A 21,150-nucleotide genomic window follows, 5' to 3' on the forward strand; every position below is an offset into this window, starting at 1 on the left:
CGCTGTCCCACGTGGGACGCCTTGGGCCTGGGAAGCAGGCACCCAGTAAGACATTTTCAGAACCTTCCCGAGGGTGAGGGAACTCCTGTCCTTGCCTCTTCTCCCCTGGGGCACACACGCCCCAGCCTCTAACTCAACAGGATGTTTATGTAATGCCTGGCTCCCTGGCTCCCTCCTGCCACCCTCCCCAGCAAAAGCACACCAATGAAGTTCACAGGGCTCCCACACAGGGAGGTTTCCTGGAAGCCCCCTACCAGGTAGGAACACCCATGGGCCCCCTACTGACGGAGATTCTCAATACCATCATTGCTCTCGGCCAGGAGTCAGAAGTCCCAGAACCAATCAGCTGGCAAGGGCAGCAGCACTTAGGCCAGCAGGAAACCCCCAAAGGAGAGGGGCCGGCTCCCGCGTCAATCCTTGCTCTGGTGCCCAGCACCTGAAGATAAACTCCCTTCTCTCCCTTCCACGGCCCTGGAGGGCCTGCAATCATCTGGTCTCTCTCGTCTGTCCCCTCTCAGCCTCCTCTGGCTCCCTCACTTAATTCTGGTCCTCAAACTCGCCTATCCCACCCCCAGCGGGGGCCTTGGCACCTGCTGCACCCCTGCCTGGACTGTTCTTTCTCTGCCTGTTGGCAAGATCACCTCCTCCTCCTTTTCCTCCTCCTCGGTGGCTCTTGGTTCAACCATCACCTCCCCTAAAAGGAGCCACCCCTGAGCCCCTTTTCCAAGCAGCCCTCCTGTCCGATGAGCCATCTGTGGCTGCACAGCCCTGGCACGAGGCGTTCACCACCTCACTCTTCTTTCACTTGTCATCGCCTGGGCCTTCTACTGGAATGTAAAGTCCTCGTATAAACTGCAGACTCTGCCTTCGAGTACCTGGCAGGTGCACGCAGGTTGGCAGTGGAGCCTAACGGGTAGCTCTCAGGTCCCTACGAGCAGGGATATTGGGACACTCAAGCCCTTGCCTGTCTCGGACCCAGCGGCTCACCTTGAAGTGTCACCTGGCAGAAGGTGACACTTCTGGCAGGAGAAGAGTCCCTGTGCTCAGGGTAAGAGGCAGGAACAGGTGCGGGTCCCACACCTGAGCATGTGTCCGAATCCCTGGGGGGATTCTTAAAACACCCACTGCTGGACACCCCAGCTCAGGATTCAGTAGAGGAGGCTACGAGGGGGAAACTGTGTTTGTTTTTTTTTTGTTTTTTTTTTTTTTTTTTTTTTGACAGGCAGAGTGGACAGTGAGAGAGAGAGAGAGGAAAGTCTTCCTTTTTGCCGCAGGTTCACCCTCCAATGGCCGCTGCGGCCAGCGCATCTCGCTGATCTGAAGCCAGGAGCCAGGTGCTTCTCCTGGTCTCTCCCATGCGGGTGCAGGGCCCAAGCACTTGAGCCATCCTCCACTGCACTCCCGGGCCACAGCAGAGAGCTGGCCTGGAAGAGGGGCAACCGGGATAGAATCCGGCACCCCAACCGGGACTAGAACCCAGTGTGCCGGTGGCCGGCACCGTGGCTTAACAGGAAACTGTGTTTCTAACAAGTTCCTAGGGGAGCTGCTCGGGACCCCCTGGTGAGAAGCGCAGGTACCGATAACCGCAGAATTCTAGAACATGTTCTGGGGAGCGGGGCCGGGGGCTTGTTTGAGGGACCGTATGTTGAGTGGGTTCTGTACAGAAATGCTGTGAGCTGCTCCTGTTCACGGAATGAGGCCTTGCACGGAAACAGAAAATCAGCGTGTGGTTTAAAAACGTTTCTGAATTAATTTAATTGGGATTATAGCTGAGAGGCAGAGTGGGGGAGAGAGGGAGAAGAACAGGGACAGGGAGGGGAGAGAGAGAGAGAGAGATCTCCCATTTGCTGGTTCATTCTCCAAACGCCCCCAACTGCTGGGCCAAAGCTGGAAGCCAGGAACTCAATCCCGATCGCCTATGTGGGTGGCAGGGACCCGAGCACTGGAGCCCCCCTCCCCCGGCTGCCTCCCAGGGTACGCATCAGCAGGAGGCTGGAATTGGAAGTGGAGTGGCCAGGACTGGAACCCAGGCACCTTAGATGGGATGGGATGTGGGTGACCCAAGGCTGTCTTAACTATTGCACCAAAGGCCCACTCCAAGTGTGTAATTTTGAGAAGGATTTAGGAAAAAGGGTGGGAGGGAAAGAGAAGGAGAGAGCCCTGGGATGTCATTTAGGGTGTAACTGGAAGAGAAGTGTGTGTATGTGTGTGTGTGTACGTGTGTGTGAGTGCACGGCCCCACAGCAATGGACGACTGAGGACAGACATGCATAAACACCAGGAGAGCAGAGCCACAAAAACAAAACTCAGCTCCAACAAGCTCCAGTGGTTCTCAATCTGGGTGCCTGAAATCTATTGGAAATTAACACGAAAGACAGAAGCCCAGGCTAATGGCAGGAGGATATGGCCTGGGCTCTGGGTCGTGACCAAGTCCTCAGGTGGTCTGACATCCCCCTAGGCCAGACGTGTTTAAGACTGTATGAAGCTGGGCCATGCCCCTTGACCTCTGGCCAGGCAGCCATGGCTCAGAAGGAACATGCCAGGCTAGCACTCGGACGGCCCTCTGTTCCCTCCAGGTCCTGTCTTTGATTCAGACTGTGACCTGAGCAAGGGCTCCCTTTTGCTTCTCTCGCCTCAGTTTTCCCATCTGAAGAATGGGCATCACGATTAACAGGAGTCCATCGCCATGCCCAGCTTGAAGCAGAGCACTTGCTGAGGGCTGGGACCTGCTGCTTTTTGGGGTTTACCTTCGAAGGCTCTGCATTGCTCCCACCCTTGGGTCAAAGAAATGATTCTGGCAAAGAGGCTCAGCCACACCAGCTCCAGCCGCAAGGAAAGGAGCCACATGACAAAAACCGCATCTTGGTCAGGCCCAGAGCTTTCCGTCTTCCTCCACGGAGGGCCGGAACGGAGGCTAACGGGCAGTGTGCCAAGGGCAACAGAGCCTTCTGGGAAGCACAGAGCGACTTCTCAGCACCTAGGCCCACCCTTGGTTGGCCTGGACCACAGTGGGATGGGGTGAGACAAAGGCCAGGGGTGCCACACCCTGCAGGCCCAGAGCTCTTTGACTGCAATGGAATGTGGGGGCGGACAGGCTGAGTGCTTCTCAAGCTGTTGTTGCCTCTGCCCTGTAAGCCTTTGGGGCCGTTTTATTTTTATTCCAGAAGTTTCTCGAGTCTTGCCCTCCACAGCACCAGGGTGCCCAACTGTCCTCCACCCTCACAGAGCTGTCCGCTGCCCGTAGCCCCAGCGGGACTCCTCACGGGCGCCTTCTACGACACAGTGCTCCAGGTCTGGCTGCATGACAGAGCGTTTCCTGCCGTGCACGCTGGACAGCATCTGGGAACGTTTCTGGTGATCAGAATTGGCATCGAGTAGGTAGAGGCCAAGGATACCAATCAACACCCCACGGCACATGGGACAGCCCCGCCACCAAGGCCTGCCTGACCCCAGTGTCTGCAGGGCTGAAGGTGACGCCCCCTGCAGGCCAGGCACTGGTATTGCCCTGCAAGCTCCCAGTGTCCCAGCAGACCAAGAACCCTGACTTCTCCCATCAGGCTCCCACCCACTTCTCTACCCTCATCGTCCATGCTTTGGCCCTCACTCCCCATCAAACCATCATCACCATCTTTGTCCACCCCTGGAACACTCTCTGCTCAGTCCTACCCCTGGGCCTTTGCATCTGCAGGTCCCTGCCCCGCCCCACACTGTCAGAGCTGGCTTCCATCAGGGAGGTCTCAGTCCAAATCCCCCTTCTTCAGAGATGCTTCCTAACATAGCCGAGCACCCAAGCCCCTCCCTGCACACCCCTCTGGCTGGTTTCGCTCACAGCATGGCAACGGACCCAGCTGATGTCATTCCTGCTTGGGAACAGCCCGTGTGCCCCGAGGTCGAGGCCCTTGTTTGAATGGCTCACTCATGTCCCCCGACAGCCAGTGTGACGCCTGGTGCTTAGTAAGCGCTTACTCAACGTGTGTTCAATGAATGAATGAATGTGTGAATGTGTGCATGAATGAGTGAATGAAAAGCACCGGGGGTGGGGGAGATGTCCAAGGACTGAGTCGTTGGAGACCTGCGCTCCTGCCTGGCCCTGCTTTCCTCTCTGGTCTCAGTGTTTCCATCTGTGAAGTGGCCCTGCTGGACCCGGCAGGACCAGCCTTCTACTGAGGAAGCCCTGGGCGATGGGAGTTTCGGGGCTTGGCTTGGGCTTTGACGCCACGGCACCAAGCCCAGGTGTGTCTGACCATCTTCCTGTCACGTGGTAAATAACCAACCACCCTCGGCTGAGATCTTCAGGGCCTGCGGCTTCCCCTGATTTGTTTCCATCTCACGTGGTGCCAGCTGGGCACAGTGGGCCCTCCCTGATGGAGACCCCAAATGTGAGTCACACTGGGATAAGCCAGGGTGCTTGGTTCAAAAGGCGCCAGCAGGGTGGGCACTTAGCTAGCAGCTGGGCCCCCCACGCTCCACATTGGACTACCTGGGTGTGACCCCGGCTCTGGCTCCTGACTCCAGCTTCCTGCTAACGCAGAACCGGGGAGGCAGCAGTGCTGGCCCAAGTGGTTGGGTTCCTGCCATTGATGTGGGAGACCAGGATGGAGTTCCCAGCTCCCAGCTTTGGCCCTGGCCCAGCTCTGGCTGTTGGAGGCCTTTGGTGAGTGAACCAGCTAATGGGTGCTCTCTATCTGTATTTCTCTCTCATCTAATTTTTTTTTTTAATTGAAAAGTCTCCACCTGTAAATAGACTTGACTCATTAGGTGGGTGGGGTAGGCTGAAAAATGCCCCCACCCCACCCCCCCCGATATCCAAGGCTCAGTCCCCAGACACTGTGAACACTACCCCATATGCCCAAAAGGGACCTGGCCGAAGTGCTGAAGTTAAGCTTCTCAAAATGGGAGGATAAGCAGCATGCCGGCCGTGGCAGCCATTTGGGGAGTGAACCAACGAAAGGAAGACCTTTCTCTCTCTCTCTCTAACGCTGCCCGTCAAAAAAAAAAAAAAAAAAAAAAACAAACAAACAAAGGGTGGGGGAGAATATTCTGGATTGTCCGGGTGGCCCAAAATGCAGTCATGGCTGCCCTATAAGAGACACGGGGAGGTGTGGCTGCAGGGGAAGAAGGGGGTGTGGCCACGGACACAGGACGCTCTGCCCACAGCCTCGAGGGGTGGGGTGGGGGGGCACAAGGCACGATGGCAAGGAGCGCTGCCCCAGAAGCCTGAGGAGGCACGACAACGGATCCCCCTGCAGGCTTCCAGACACAGCCCTGCCGACGCACCGACCTGGCTTCAGCCCGGGCTGCTCACCTCTGCCGTGAGAACACGGCGTGGCAGCCACCAAGTCTATGGCTACATCCGTGCCCAGGGGTCTGCATTTTACTGAACCCCCCCCCCCCTTCCCTGGAGGCTGTGGTGCAGGAGGGCCAGGCACACTGTTCTATGGGAGCACTGTCCCCAGCTGCTTCTGACTCCAACCACTCTCCGAGGGTCAAAGAATGCGGTCAGAGTGCAGAAACACCTGCCCTTCCCCCCGCCCCCCCCCCCGGCTCCTCCTGCAGGCGAGAAGACTGAGGCCTAGGCAGCTCCTTAGCGAGGCCCGAGGCTGGGGGAGCCGTTCATCCACTCTGTCTTTAGAGGCTTCCAAATGCCATTTGGAGCTTTTAACATGAGTGATCACGCAGACTGTCAATAGCTGTGCAATAATCCCATAATGACCCGATCGTGAGATGATTTAGCAATCCCGCTCCTAATTGCATTTGTGGATATAGCAATTGGGTAACTAGTTGGTTATTACTCATTCCCCAAGAGCCATCCATATTGCATTACAAGGAAGCTAATCTTAGTAATACGTGTTAACTTCTATGATAATCACTAAGTAATTGGCTAGAACACACCATTGTGCATTTATCCAGAATACGCCGGGGAATTATCTGGTCTTATGTTCCCTGTAAAATAAATCCAGGGTCCAAAAAATTGTTCCAGTCGGTTGGCTAGGGTCCAACCATCGACCTCTGCCAGGCAATCGTGCAAATGCAAGTGATTAATCAAATTATTCAAATATTTAGTTTCCAAGTGAACATTCGGATGAGGAACTCGACTGGCCAACAAGTGGACGGACGGTGCTGCACGGGAGAGAGGGGTGCACAGGGCCCCTCCCTCAGATAAGTATATAACAACACAATAATGCAGAATAAATGCCACTTCTCCGGGCTCATCTGGCATCCTCTCACAAAATACCAAAACACTTCAAAGACCAATTACATGTCCCAAAGCTGCAGAGTCTTTATGCGGTGCCAGGAAAAGGCTGGGCTATTTGTGAAATCTGTAGGCTGTTATGGCGCTTGGGGAGAGGGGCTCAGGATTCAGCTTATAATAGAAGAGGGCCGCAAATGCAGCTGGCTTGATGGCTGAGCAGCACGTTTTCATAATGGCCACTCGTTTTCCAAGGATGGCTGCTAACCGGGTCTGTTCACTTCCAATTAGCCAGCCTGTGGGGGAGCGGGCTAAGGGGGTACCTGGGCTCCGGGCATAACACTGAAAAAGTTAAAGAACAGGGAGGCAGGAGGCCAGATGGGAAGTGAGGCAGTAGATTCCAGGTTTTTGACTGGGGGATGTAAAAGAGAGTGGGGTTAACAGGCCAGGAGGTGAGGAACAGATCGGAGAGAAAGGGAAATGGTTAAGGCAGGAGCGAAGGGAGAAAGGCCTGCGCGAGGAGGTTGGGGGGAGGACCACCTTCCAACCAGACTGGTCATCCCAGGGAAATGACTGCTGCCTGCCGGCTGAGAGGAGATGTTCCACGCTGGCTGAGGCAGGGAGAGGAAAGGGTTTTGGTGCGGCAGACGTCAGAGTGCCCACGGATGTCTCTCCCTGCGCCGACGTCCTGGCCATGGGACAGCGCCGAGCCTCCCATCCAGAGGTAGAGGCTGCTTCCCCAGGCCATGACTCGACTTCACCGCGTGCGTCACTTCGGCCAACGAGTCACAAGCAGAGATGTGAAAAGCCTTGACCTCTTACTGTACCTGGGAATCTGAGACCACCACAGGATGAGCCACACCGGGGCTGCTGGGGGTGAGAGGCCACGCGGAGCAGAACCGAGGCACACCAGCCGAGTCCTCAAACCAGCAGACAGGTGAGCCAAGGGCATCTGAGACTGCCCCGCCCCCATCCACCCACCAGCTGACCACAGCCACCTTCGAGAGCCCAGTGACTGAGGCTGGCTCCACCCACAAGAACTGTCCACAAGACAGAGGCAAACCACTGCTGTTTGGAGGGCAGCTTGTGACTCAACAGAAGCTTCCCGAGCTTACACTGCTCCATCAGAACAGCTTAGTCCCTGAATTTTATCTGGGATAACCGCTTGAGAGCCACTGCGGGCTATGCAGACTTGAGACAACTCCTTTTAATCCTTGTTTAAGGAGGGCTGAATCATTTGCAAACACTCACTCACCACTCAACACATGGGCTCCAGTCAACCCACCACCAGCAGCATCGATGGCAACATGCAGTAATGCAACCTCCACCCATCACCATGGTCTCAGATGTGAACTCAAGGAGGTCTTGCCTCTCAAAGAAACACATTAAAGACACACATCTCCACTGAGCTCACAGCTCCTACCATGGTACCGCCCGAGAGGTGAGACTTGCAACTTTGGGAGCATGTTGCTTGCATGGAGTAAAAGAAGGAACTCCTACTGGCATACGACATACAGGTCACACCAAGAACCTGGTGCTCTGGCCAGGTATGATGTAACAGGGAATAGATGCCACCAACACACACCCAAGTATTGCTGCACAACTCTATAGCCAAAACCAAAGCCAATTTTTTTCTAATTCCCCAAATTACCAGGCGAGGTTAGAGACAGTAAGCCCAAGAAAGCCACTATTATCTGCCATTTTTTTTTGTTTGTTTGTTTGCTTATTCACTTATGAGACAGGAAGAGAAACAGAGCATTCCTATCCACTGGCTCATTCCCCAAATGCCCACAACAGCCAGGGCTGGACCAGACAAAACAGAGAGCCGGGGGCTCAATCCAGGTGTCCCAAGTGGGTGACAGAGACCCAACCACTTGGGTCATCATTACTACCCCCAGAGTCTGCATCAGCAGGGAGCTGGAGCCAAGATTCAAACTCAGGTACTGCGGTGTGAGATGTGGGAATTCTGGCCAGTCTCTTACTTACTAGGCCACATGGCTGTCCCTGGTATTTCTTGACATTAGGTCTCTGTTAACTACCCCCTGTGCACCCACAGACCACGGATTCTGGACATTCAAAACACAGATGCTAAGGACTGCAAATGCACTTTGCAGCTTTGATGGAAGCAGAGTAACAGTCCCCAGAATCTCAGCTCAGGGGCCCAAGGCCCAGTGCAGCCCACTTCCTGCTCTGACAGATGAAGTTTTGCTGGAACACAGCCATGTGAATCCATTCATATATCATCTACCACAGGCAGGGCAGGGCAGCTGCTATGGAAACCACAGGGGCAGGAGGGCGGGGGTTTGTCTTCGTGGTTAAGGGGACAATCACATGCCACATAAGAGCGGCCAGCTTCAAGTCCCATCAAGTCCACTCCTGATTCGAGCTTCCTGCAATGCACACCCTGGGAGGCAGCAGGTGATGGCTCAAGTTCTTGGGCCCCTGCCACAGATGTGGGGGATCCAGAATGAGCTCCTGGCTGCTGGATCTGACCCAGCCAAGCCCCAGCTGTTACAGGCATTTGGGGACTACACCAGTGATAGAAGATTTCTCTATCCTTGTCTCTGTCTCTTTGCCTTTCAGATGAAAATAAACAAACAAGAAACTGTATCATCCACCATGCAGGGAGTATGTGCCACTGGGACCCTTTCATTAAAAGACCCTTTGCTTTGATAGAATCACTCATGTCACACATGGAGAAAATGAGTCTAAGAGATGAGTTCACACTGCACTGTAGCAGAGGGGTGAGCAGTCCCAACTTTTCCAACTCCACGTTCAGTGCTCTCTCTAGACACTGCTTGGCTAGAGGGTTTTTTTTTTTTAAATAAATCTTTTTAAAAAAGATTTATGTTTTATTTTTATTTGAAAGAGTTAGAGAGGTGGGGCGAGTCTTCCATTTGCTGGTTCACTCTCCAAGTGGCCACAATGGCTGGAGCTGAGCCAATCTGAAGCCAGGAGCCAGGAGCCTGGAGCCTCTTCTGGGTCTCCCAAGTTGGTGCAGAGGCCCAAGGACTTGGGCCATCTTCTGCTGCTTTCCCAAGCACATTAGCAAGGAGCTGGACCAGAAGCAGAGCAGCCAGGACTTGAACCAGTGCCCATATGAGATGCCAGCACCACAGCACTGGCCCCACTAAAGAGTTTCAACATCAAAAGTATTCTGTGGAACCATAAACCTTAAAATCCTGGAAGTAAACTGCATGGTACGGCTAGAGACATTCTATGAGGGTACTTCCCAGTGTTCACAGAAAATGAAGTTATAAGATTATTTTGGTGTAAAAAATGTTGAAAGCCATGCATACAAGAATCTTTAAAAAGTTCACGGCAGGGGAGGGGGCGTCTATACGACTGTTAAGACACCACTTGGAATGCTCGCAGGCCATACTGGAGTGCAGGTCCCGGCTGCTCCAGTTCCAGTCTGGCTTCCTGCTAACGTGCACCCTTGCAGGTGACAGGTGACGGCCCAAGGACTTGCCACCCACATGGGAGACCTGGACTGAATTCCTGACTCCTGGCTTTGGCCTGGCCTTAGTCCTGGCTCTTGCAGGCATTTGGGGGAATGAACCACAGGATGGAAGACCTCTCTCCCTCTGTCACTCTGCCTTGCCAATAAATACATACACAAATAAGCAAATCTTGAAAACAAAAGTCCATGGAAGTGCACATTGTGAAAGAACTATGCGGCAAACTGAAATTGTCTTAATTGCACTCTTCCATGAACTCCCTGAAGCCCCTCCTGTTGGCCAGAACAGAGGCAGAGCTCTGCGGCTCCCCGAGCACTGACCTGGTGATGATGGCCAGGTGGGGTGGGCTCATGCAGGCGCCCATGAACAGCACCACGTTCTCGTGCCGCGTCTGCCTGTAGGCCATCACCTCCCGCTTGAAGGCCTTGAGCTGGTCCTCGTTGTCCCGCTCGATGTCGATCAGCCGGATGGCCACCTCGCCGTGCCAGCGGCCGTGGTACACCTGCCCGAAGCGGCCCTTCCCGATGAGCTCGCCGATCTCCAGCTGCTCAAAGGGAATGTCCCACTCCTGTAGGAAGATGCTGGTCTGGCTGGCCTTGCGCGGGAAGCTCCGGGCCGAGAGGAGGGACAGGTTCATCTCCTCGAAGTCATCCTCTGACTCCTCGGCGTCATCGTGGCCCTCTTCGTTCTGTGGCCGAGGGGGAGAGAGGTCAGAGCTGTTGCTGCTGCCCCGCCCCTTGCCCAGGATCCCGCTGAGTGCCCATGCACGACGTAGACAAGGGGTCTTTAGAAAGACGATGAGTGGAGCCCTCCGGTGTTTTCTGCACCACGATAAACTGATCATTTAATTCTGTTTTCTATGAGCTCTCAGAAACCCCCTTGTGCACCTGCTTCCCTGGGGAGCTCTGGCCCCCACTCACAACATTGTGGAGGCAGACAGCGAGATCATGCTAGTCCACCTCCTGTGTGTTAAGGGGGAGAAACTGAGGCGCAGAGCGCACTGCTACGGGACTGCCTGGACTTTCCTGGTTGTAGCACCAGGAGTCCTACATCTCAGGCTCACCCTGACTGGGACGGCTGGTCACCACGGGAAGCACCCTGATGTCGGTCAGGCAGAGGGACTAAGGTTCAGGTTTCGGTGCTCCTGCTGGTCTACCACGCTCGTCTGACTATCCACGCACAGGTAATAAAGATGGCAGACCGAGGTGTGGCCCACCGCACACCTGTACGTGACACGTGCGTGACAACCACTGCTTCCCCCTCCCCCCGCTCCGGGAATTTGGAACTGATGTTTCAGAACCTGGGAGACAGCAGAGGCCCACAGCAGCTGGGAGGGTGGGAGACGAGCGAGTGAGAGGTTACTAGGACGGGCTTCACGGTTAGATCGTGTGAGCTGGAACACGGCCTCTGTGTGACCTTGGAGAAGCTGCTGCGCCTGTGTGAGCCTGCCTCTCCTCACTGTCAAGTGGAAGGAGTAAGACCTGCCCGTGGGGGCAGAGTGAGGCTTTCCTTGAGATAAAGGCTTGCTCAGTCTGTGCACAGACCCGAGCACCTGCATCTCAGGGGACGCCTGAGAAAATGCAGACTCCCGAGCTCCGCCCGAATCTACTGAACAGAAACATCAGCCGGCCGGGACTGGCAATCTGCATTCGCACCATTCACATCTACCTGGCTCAGGTCCCCTTAGGCGTGACCACCACTGTAGCTACATGCTAAATGCTCAAGGGCCAGGGACCCACCTCCCCAGCAGGGCATCGGCACGGGGTGGGGGGAAGACCTGCCTTTGGGGGTGCCCACCTTTGGGATTCTTTTGCTGGAATGTGGGATCGGCAGGTGCCTGCACCAGGGGGATTCCTGGAGGTCCTCGGGCCTGAGAAGGTGACCTCCTGAGAACAGGTCCTCCTGCCCCCGAAACACCCACGCTAGCTGCCTTGCGTGGCACAGTGGGGACAGTGACACAGGGAATGCTGGCCATGCGCAGGTTCCTGCTCCAGCCACCTCAGCGGTCCCAGGGGAGGAAGCAATTTTTCTCTGGAAACCCTGAGTTACTCCTTTCAATGAGCGGAGCGGAGGGGTCGGCACTGCAGGGTTCTCGCCCAGGACACTTCATCTATTCCTCCAGCGGCGCAGGCAGAAGCCCCAGGCCATCCTGCGCACCCCGAGGGCCCCTCCTCCTCCCACATATTCCTTCAAAGGCAGCGAGGCACATCACCCTCCACGGTCACCCTGCCTTGAGCTAATTTTTCAACTAAGAATGCAAATCTCTGGCCAGCTTCCGCACAACTGGCTTTTCCGGGATGCACGCCATATAATGGCCCATTAGGCTCAGGGCTGGGAGGGGCCGCCGCTGGCTAATCGTCCTGGAGTTTGATCATTCATCAAATAGGGCCACTGCGTCCCCCACCTGCCCCCAGCCCTCTGCGTCACTGCGGACATCAATTGGCTTTGCCGAGTTCTGTGCTTCACCGCTATCCAGTGCTCACCTCCGAGGTTGGCTCCACTTCAATTTGAAGTAATGGATTTCCTTCCAAGCTTTAAAGAAAGAAAAATAAATGTGACCCACAGGTGAAAAAGTAGGCCCAGGTGTCGAGCTTAGCTGTGGACGAACAACCCCCGAATGGGAATTCTCACTACCAGGCCTTTACTCTGCATTTCATTTCAACATTCGTGTCTCACGTGATCTGTAACCTCGCTCAGGGCTCTGTTTTCTTCATTGCTTTGACTGCAACTAATCTAGCAGCTTCCGTATAAACTGGCCTGACTGCCATGGGGGGAAGAGTCGTCAGAGCAATAGGTGTTTGCTAGGAAAGAATTCATTCGATCTGTAAAGTTCGCTCAGATCTGGAGTCCCCTGGAAGGATCTTAATGTCTGTCTGTCTGCTCATTCACTATTCGCTCATTCAACAGGTCTACCAGAATGGTATGGGGCGAACAGCGCTAGGCTCTTAAAGAAACATGGACTTGAAACTGACACTGCTCCTGACTTTCAGGACTGCTGAAGGGACCAAAGCAAGTGCGTGGATGCTGTGAGCAGAGGCTAAAAGTAGTGAGGGCCAGAAGTTGGAGATGCACTGAATTCGCAGACTGTTGCAGACCTTCTAAGGAGAGAGAATTCCCAGATATGTCTGGGAGTTCAGCGGCTGAACTGGACTTTGGAATCAGGGTAGGTGAGACTGAACGAGGCGACTGAGCTGGACTGGAAGACGCAGGTGTGAGTGAGTGTGGAAGACGCAGGTGTGAGTGTGGAAGACGCAGGTGTGAGTGAGTGTGCAGTGAACTCACGAGCTCATGAGTTGCAGTTGTGTTCTAGGACATGCACACGAGGGGTGCACTGTGTGCGTGTGAGAGCTGCCTGGGTGCTACGGGCAGGGCTCCGTGTGGCGGCTGCCACGCAGGCTGGGAGGTGAGGGCTGTGCTATGCACTGATGGCACAGCCGGGGATGTACCGAGGTGTGAGGGGCCTGGCACGAACGCCCTGTGACGGGGCTGTCGGGCAGTATGCATTCGAGGGGTGTCTGGGGGCCGTATTTCTGAACTTGGGCACGGAGTGCAGCAGGGAGGCAGTGACAGGGCTGTGACAGCACAGCAGAGCCGGGGCCACGCCCCCTTCCTATTTCCCCAGTGGATGTCAGCGGCTTCTCCCCATCCACCTCTTCATTTGGTGGCTCTTTCCCCATCCTGACCCCTCCCCGCCGACAGAGTCAACCCACTTCCTGGAGAGGGGGCCTGGCTAGAGACGGGAATGACTACACTGAAGGGTCAGTGGCACTTGCCGCTGCACTGACCAATTATTTCTAGGCCAGCTGGGGAGGGCCAACTAAACCTGTTCAGTGCAGCAGCTGGGCTGGGAGCCTATGCCCTAGGGGAGACTTGGGCTGCAGTCCCTTGTCCTGCCTAACGACACTCCGGCTGCCCCTTTCTCTTTACATCAAGAAGTGATTCCAGCAGCCAGGGCTACTCGATCATTCCTCTCTGCAGAGTGAGTTCCCATCACTCCATGCACGTTTAAGCCGATCGCGAGCAGCTATTGATTTTGGTTCTCACTGGCGCTCCTTGGCTGTCAGTTAAGAACCTGGAGTTTGTCTTGCACAAAGTGTGGGATCGCTGTAGGTGCAGCAGAGAAGTGATCCGGGGCTCCATGTCAGCGCAGCATCCCCTGGCAAGCCACTGCTTGTTTGATTTCAGAGATGTGTCTTTTGGGTCTCTAACAAAGTCCATAACAGAGACGGAGAAGGACAGCGCATTGGGGGAGCCGGATGGAAAACCAAGTAGGGTAAAATGAGAGTTGGGAAACTGGTCAGATCCTAAGTGTGTCCCAGACTTTGGTTACCACCTAAGGAGTTAAGGTGCACAACCAGCAGGCCACTTGGAAGAGGGTCTGTGCCTTAGGATGCTACACTCAGAGGTGTTCAGTGCAGTGTGGTTTACAACAGTGCAACCCGGGAAGCAGTGTAGCATCCAGCAAGGGAGAAATGGCTAAGGAAATTATTCTGCTTCAATACAACACTTGACAGTCATGAAAAACCAACGTCTAAGAAGAATCTAGAATACTAGGAAAACTGCAACGTAATAGCATGAAAGACAGAGAGAGCAAATGCATTGACTGTGGATCACAGCTTAGCCAAATACGAGCAGGAAGAGCACACACAGACGTTCTCACGGGTCCAGGACAGCGAGCCAATCGTTTCCCCCTCCTTTTTCACAGGACAGTTCAAGTTTTCCAAAATTAGCTTACATTAGCTTTGTAATGGGATAAATCAGAGGTCAGTACATTTTTGCCTGACAGTAAATACATTTGTTTACGCCTTTGTGGGCCATGCGATTTCCATGACAACCACTCAACTCTGGTGCTGACTGTGAAAACAAGCCAGCAGGAACGTGGCGCTCCAGTAGGACTCGATTTATCAAAGTAGGCGGCAGGCTGGATTTGTCCCGTGGGCTATGCTCTGCTGATCCCTGGTAGAACCATCAATCACAGGTTCTGAAAGGGGGACAGTAACGTGGGCTGCCCTTTCATGAAGCTCCAGCTATGGCCTGGGCCTGGGGATCCTAAGGAAACAGTCTGCCCCCTACTCCGCCCCCGGAGGCACAGGGCCCGAGACACGAGGCAGAGCCGCCTCCCGGGACACACAGCTCTCCTCCCGGGCTGCGGGGTCCCTTCTCTTCACCAGAGTCATCCCCTACGTCCTTCCGTCCCCCGTGCGCTTGTCCTGCTGCTCCTCACCTCTCCAACTCCAGGAAGAGAAAGAAAGGTGAGCCGGCCGAAGGGCCAGGCTCAGAAGCTCTGGGTGGGGGGGAGGTCTCCGTCCCACTTACATTGGATTTGAGGTCACCGGATGCAGGATGACCTGGGGTGCCCGGGTTGGCGTCTCTGGCACTGGCACCACATCTGAGGGGCAGGGAGAGAGAGTGGACAGTCAGAAACCAAATGTGGAGTGCACAGGCAACCCCAGAGGCCCGACTCCTGGCAGGCACGGCAGCTAAGAACGGTCACCAGATCACGGGTCCCTGGGCTTGGTCAATGCCCTCTCTCCCATCCTCAACCTCCTGGGCTCTGCCTGCCCAGGTGCATGGTGTTCTGGATGGCATCTGATCACAATGCCTCTGGGCCACTTCAGGGCCCCCAGGACGCCCAGGCACGTGGCCAGGAAGCATCTATGGGCTGTCTTAGAGTCCTTCTCACTGCCCAGCCTCCTTTGGGATGGTGACCCTGCTGGGTTTCACAGCTTCTCAGTACCCAAACCAAGCCCTACCGCCGGGCTCTGGGTCCCTGCTCACTCCTGCCCCTCCTGCCGTGAAAGGCGACCCTCTCCGGCCTTTCCATCATACTTGGGTCCTCTCACTCTCACTTCCCCCACTTCACAGCCAGCCGTTATCTGGGGCTGTGGGGACTCCACGACCACCCTCTCAGACCCTGTGCACCCCAGCCACACAGCCCTCCTCTCACCCCAGCAACCCTAGCACCCGGCAGGGTTTGTTCAGATGGGGCTGTTTCCAGCTCACATGCAACTCACCTGGGAAGATGAACTGCTGCTTGAATTTGTAGTAGTGGGATGCTTGCAAGACAGAGAGAACAGCATGGTGAGTGCGCGCCACCCAGGACCTGCCTCTACAGGTGCCCAGCTGGGCTCCCACGGCCACCATGGGGCCATTCGCTGTCCACCCACAAGAGTTTCCACAATTCTACACACACGCCAGATTACAAGGAGCTGAGTCCACGAGTACGGAAACCAGAAGGAAAGCATGCCAGCCAATCCTCTCATTTTTGACACCTCACACTCCCCACCGTCAGATCACTCCAGCTCGGAGAGGGATCCTGAGCACAAAACCATTTCTGGTAATCACACACACACATGCACACACACACATGCACGCACGCACACACATACACACACATACACGCACACACACAATGTCTGTAAAGCCATAATTCAAGGTACAAATTTTTTCCCTTTGGGCTCAGTGATTACAGTAGCTTTTTAAAAAGTTTTTTAAGCTTTTCCTGTGTTTTAACATTTTTTTTCCTGCATTAAGTTGTATTAGCTTTTCTTTTGGCCCCTGTAACAGACGGTCACAGATTCAGGGGTTGAACACAACACACATCGGTCCTTCGACGGTGGGGAGACCAGGCTTCTCCAAAGTCTTAAAGGGCCAAGTCTTAAAGGCAGGCTGCTTCCTTCTCGGGGCTCTGGGGAGAACCCACACCTGTCTTTCCCATAAGTTCCACCCGCATTCCCTGGCACACAGACCCCTGACTCCTACTGATTGTGGCCTCGGCTCTGACAACACTTCCACGGCCTCTGATCCCCTGGCCTCACGTTCATAAGGACGTCTGTGACTACATTCAGGACCACCTGCAGGATCCAAGCTGCTCTTTCCACCTTAAGCTCTGTAAGTCAGCCATAGCTGCAAAGCTCCTGTTACAGGGTAAAGAAGCGCACTCACAGATTCTGGAACTGCGACGTGGACTCCTTGGTGGGTGTGTGGGTGGTGGGGGAATTATTCTGTCTGCCGAATGAATTCCTGTTTGTTAGGAAAACAATTACATAAAGGCGATTTCCCAGGCTTCTCTACTGATTCTCTGATAATTCATTTTACTTCCAGCCTACTCACTGCAGACCAAGGGCCTTGGCCACTTGGAAGGTTTCTCAGGTTACACTGACTTCATCAGGGTTCAGTGCCTGGAGCAGGGGGCTGGGAGGCATTGGAGCAGGTCCCGCAGAACTTTACATCCCCATGGAAATGAAGCAGCCAGCGATGGCGGCAGGTAGGAGTGAACCGGGGAGTCCACTTCCAGAAGCAATGTGGTCTCATCCAGGAACACACTAGAACAAGGAGCCCGTCCAGGGATTAGCACGGGGATGCCAGCCAAGAGTGCAGACGCTGACCCTGTAGGGAGTGAATCCTCGCTAGTCTGGGGTGCTTGTAAAAGCTGGAGCAAGTCTCACTGTGCATGCGTGCGAGCTGGGGACGACCAAAGTCTCTTCTGAAGAGGACTGGGATTGTCACTGCAGGAGACCAGAGTGTCTAGGGGGTGTTGAGTAAGTGAGCTCAGCCCTGTGTATCCACGAGTTCACATCTGTGGGTTCAACCAACCATGGATCAAAAATCACAGCTGTGGTAGACATGTGCTGGCTTTTCCTGCCATCATTCCCTAAGCAATACAGTGCAGCAACTATTTATAGAGGTATGGAGGTAACGGAGAGATGGTGTAAGGTGTAGGAGATTAGGAATGGAGGTAACGGAGAGATGGTGTAAGGTGCACGAGATTAGGAATGGAGGTAACGGAGAGATGGTGTAAGGTGTACGAGATTAGGAATGCAGGTAACGGAGAGATGGTGTAAGGTGTACGAGATTAGGAATGGAGGTAACGGAGAGATGGTGTAAGGTACACGAGATTAGGAATGGAGGTAACGGAGAGATGGTGTAAGGTGTACGAGATTAGGAATGGAGGTAACGGAGAGATGGTGTAAGGTGTACGAGAGGATCGTGCAGGATCCAGGTAGATCCTGCGCCGTTCTGTACACGGATAAGGGCTGGAGCAGACTTGCATTTGGGAATCCCAGGAAGGTGTGTGCCCACTCCCCCTGGATACCGAGATGACTGTATTCATGGAGAGGAACAAGAAAGCCTTTGGCTAAGCTCCCTTAACTAAGAGATAAGAATATTTTATAACTAGGAGACGACTGGATCACGCCATGAACTGAGTCATTTGCTTCGGGATGACTGGATCATGCCATGAACTGAGTCATTTGCTTGGGGACCACTGGATCATGCCATGAACTGAGTCATTTGCTTGGGGACCACTGGATCATGCCGTGAGCTGAGTCATTTGCTTGGGGACGACTGGATCATGCCATGAACTGAGTCATTTGCTTGGGGACCACTGGATCATGCCGTGAGCTGAGTCATTTGCTTGGGGACGACTGGATCATGCCGTGAACTGAGTCATTTGCTTGGGGACCACTGGATCATGCCATGAACTGAGTCATTTGCTTGGGGACCACTGGATCATGCCGTGAGCTGAGTCATTTGCTTGGGGACGACTGGATCATGCCGTGAACTGAGTCATTTGCTTGGGGACCACTGGATCATGCCGTGAGCTGAGTCATTTGCTTGGGGGAAGCAGAGCGCACATTCCCTCCCCGTGAGGTCAGCAGAACGTAGAAGCTCCTTAGAGACAGAGGAATTCCAGCATCACAGGATCCCAAACTCCTCGCTCTTAGGCCTTCTACCACTGACATCTACCCCACATGTGTTGAACAAATCAACTCTTTTATCATGCATAAAACAAGAGAAAACTCTGGCTCAGTCCAATTCCAGGTCATCTCAAGCAGTTGGGGGTCCAAGCAGACACATTTTTGGTTCAGGAAAACAGGGTAAATGGGACAAGAAGCAACTTATTCCAGGTCTAAGACAAGCAGCCTCCATGACTCTGGGGCCTTCTCTGCGGATCTAGTGTTTTCATTGCAAGCAGTCTTATGTTGGTCAACAAGAGGCTAAAGTTCAACAAAGAAAAACTACCCAGGATTCTCCACAGGCTTAGCCGATCCCTTGTCTGTGACTGGGATTGAGGTTCAGTATCTGCAGGGAAGGCTGGGCGGGGGTTCTGCTCTATGGAGAAAGAGGAGATGAGCGCAGGGAGTGGAAGCGCTCCGGAGAGTCTGTGAAGGGCAGGGCATCAGGCCCTGGGACCCCCCCAGAGAGTCTGTGAAGGGTGGGGCATCAGGCCCTGGGACCTCTGGAGAGTCTGTGAAGGGTGAGGTGTCAGGCAGAGGGACCCCCAGCAAATGCCTGCACACCCAGGCCAGCCCCCTCCTTGGCCCCCCTGGGGGCCAGGGAGCAGTTCATTCTTGACCACCACAGGGGAGATGAGTGGCCAGAGCGGAGGAAAGACGCTGCTGGGAGATCCAGTGCTCTTCCTGCTAAAGGCAGACACCAGCCAGAAGTGGCTCCAGGACCCGCGATGGGGCCGCGGAGAGCTGGGCGGCCGCTGGCTTTCTCTTAGGAGTGAAGACTTGGGGCCTGCTGCGTACGGTGTCACAGGGGTCAACGAGTCACCTGGGAAGAGCTTGCACACTCCAGGGTCCCGAGTCTTCCCCTGAGAATCCCCCAAAGGGCAGCCGGAGCAGTCTTCCGGAAGGAAGGTGGGGGGACCCAGGCACCTTCCACCTAAGCCCTTCCATCGCATCCCACGGAATCGTGAACGGAATCTAAAGCCTGGCCGGCCTCTCTGCTGCAGCTGTGAGTCTCCACTGGCCGTGTCCCCTTGTCTATGGCTCCTGGGCCTCCGTCCTATGGCCTGACCTTCAGAGCTCAGCAGCCTCTGACCCTGCACCTAAACGTGTCCTCGCCTGGACTCTGCTCACAGCCTTGCTCTTCCTCTTCACAGCTCCTGTCACAACGCATGGCTCCCCTTTCCCACGTGCCAGGCACTTCCAAAAGCTCGTGGACAAATGGAATGGCAAGATACGCTTATTTGCATGAAGAGAAGGTTCTGAAATCCATGCCTACCTAGTATTTTCATCGCATGCAGTCTCCATGATCTTTATGAAGACCCTGTGTATGTTTGCTTGGTTAAAATCTGTCTGCACCACTAAGAGACAAAGTCTGGGCAGGTCATCAGTCACTTCCTGTCTGCCAGAGGGCCCTGTCCTGGTCCCCAAGACTGTGACTACATCATCTTACACGGCAAGTGAGGCTTGGCAGTCGTGAGGGAGGGAAGGTGATGGATGAGCCTGGTTCGACTGGGTGGGCTTGATGATTTCCCAGGGGTCATGAGAAGAGGGAGGCAGGAGGGTCAGAGAGAGAGAGAGAGAGAGAGAGAGAGAGGGAGACAGAGAGAGAGATGACCATGGAAGCTGAGGATGCTGTGATGAAGGGCTTGGTACAAAGGAATGTGGGCAGCCCCTAGGACCCGGGAAAGGCGAGGAAACAGATTCTCCCCTCGAACCTCACCCTGAACCACGACCTGCTGACTCCTTGATTTGTAGCCCAGGAAAACCCATTTTGGACTTCCAGCTTCCAGAACTTTAATAAATCTGTGTTGTTTGAAGCCACTGACTTTCGTGATCATTTGTTACAGTGGCAGTAGGAGATGACGAATACGGGGGCCATGGCTGGTTTGTTCACAGCTCCGTACCTACTACCCGGTACCCAGGCTGCTACACAGTAGATGCTCAGTAAGTCCCTGTTGACCAAACAGGTGGATGATACAGGCTGAGGGCCATGAGGACAATCTGAAGAAAACACCACAGCCATGGGCAATGTACAAAATTCAGGTTTCCGTTCATTCATTCATGCATGCATGCATTCATTCATTCAGCACTTAATCGGTGCCTCTGGCAGCGGGCAGTGGGCAGTGTGCTGGTCTCTGGGTGCGGAACGAACGAAGCACACACACTTCCTTGTCTCTGGGAGCTGCCCCTTGGGTGGGGAGGCAGACACTAAACCAGCGAGGAAGTAGAAGAGACCAGGCATGGCGTGATGAGAGTAAAAGGGAATTGGGACAGGGTGGTGTGAGGGGAGAGCTCTGGAAGACAGAAACCATCTCCCGAGCCCACGTGACCCAGCCTAGGCCAGACCTCAGAAACGCCGCACCGCCTTCCAGCGAGGCCTGGCCCCACCCCGGCTCTGGTAGGACCCCCAGCCCCGCCTCTGTCCCTGCGCACAGGTACCTGGCAGGTTGAAGCTCTTCTGCTGCCTGGTGCACTGCGGGGAGGGGTGCAGGGGAGAAGGCGGCGTGGCGCTGGGGGGGAGGGGAGGGGCTGGCGAGGAGGGCGTGGAGGACGTCGTGGACGAGGGGTTGCTGCTCGAGTCTGGCTGGTAGGGGACAGGGATGTGGTCCTGCAGAACAAACAAACCAACAATAAGCAGGGAGCAGAGGCACAGCAGAAAGTGCGCCGAGCAAGGGGGTCCCGCCCCAGCATCCTCAGTCATCACCCCACTCGGCTACAGGCAGCCACGGAAGCAGCAGTTTTTAGAGTCAAATTCTCGTCC

General features: G+C 54.8%; 1 protein-coding gene across 1 annotated transcript in view; it reads right to left on the reverse strand.

Annotated features, from left to right (window-relative positions):
* Positions 1–21,150, reverse strand: part of KSR2 (kinase suppressor of ras 2) — a 426,223-nt gene that overhangs the window by 51,382 nt on the left and 353,691 nt on the right. The window contains exons 10-14 of the mRNA XM_062182370.1: positions 20,829–20,997; positions 15,666–15,707; positions 14,968–15,040; positions 12,135–12,183; positions 9,972–10,339 (exon numbers count right to left, since the gene is read on the reverse strand). Of these exons, the coding sequence (XP_062038354.1) occupies positions 9,972–10,339; positions 12,135–12,183; positions 14,968–15,040; positions 15,666–15,707; positions 20,829–20,997 (701 nt within the window). The remainder of the gene's footprint in view (positions 1–9,971; positions 10,340–12,134; positions 12,184–14,967; positions 15,041–15,665; positions 15,708–20,828; positions 20,998–21,150) is intronic.

This window comes from Lepus europaeus, chromosome 23 (genome assembly GCF_033115175.1).
Source record: "Lepus europaeus isolate LE1 chromosome 23, mLepTim1.pri, whole genome shotgun sequence".
Lineage (NCBI taxonomy): Eukaryota > Metazoa > Chordata > Mammalia > Lagomorpha > Leporidae > Lepus > Lepus europaeus.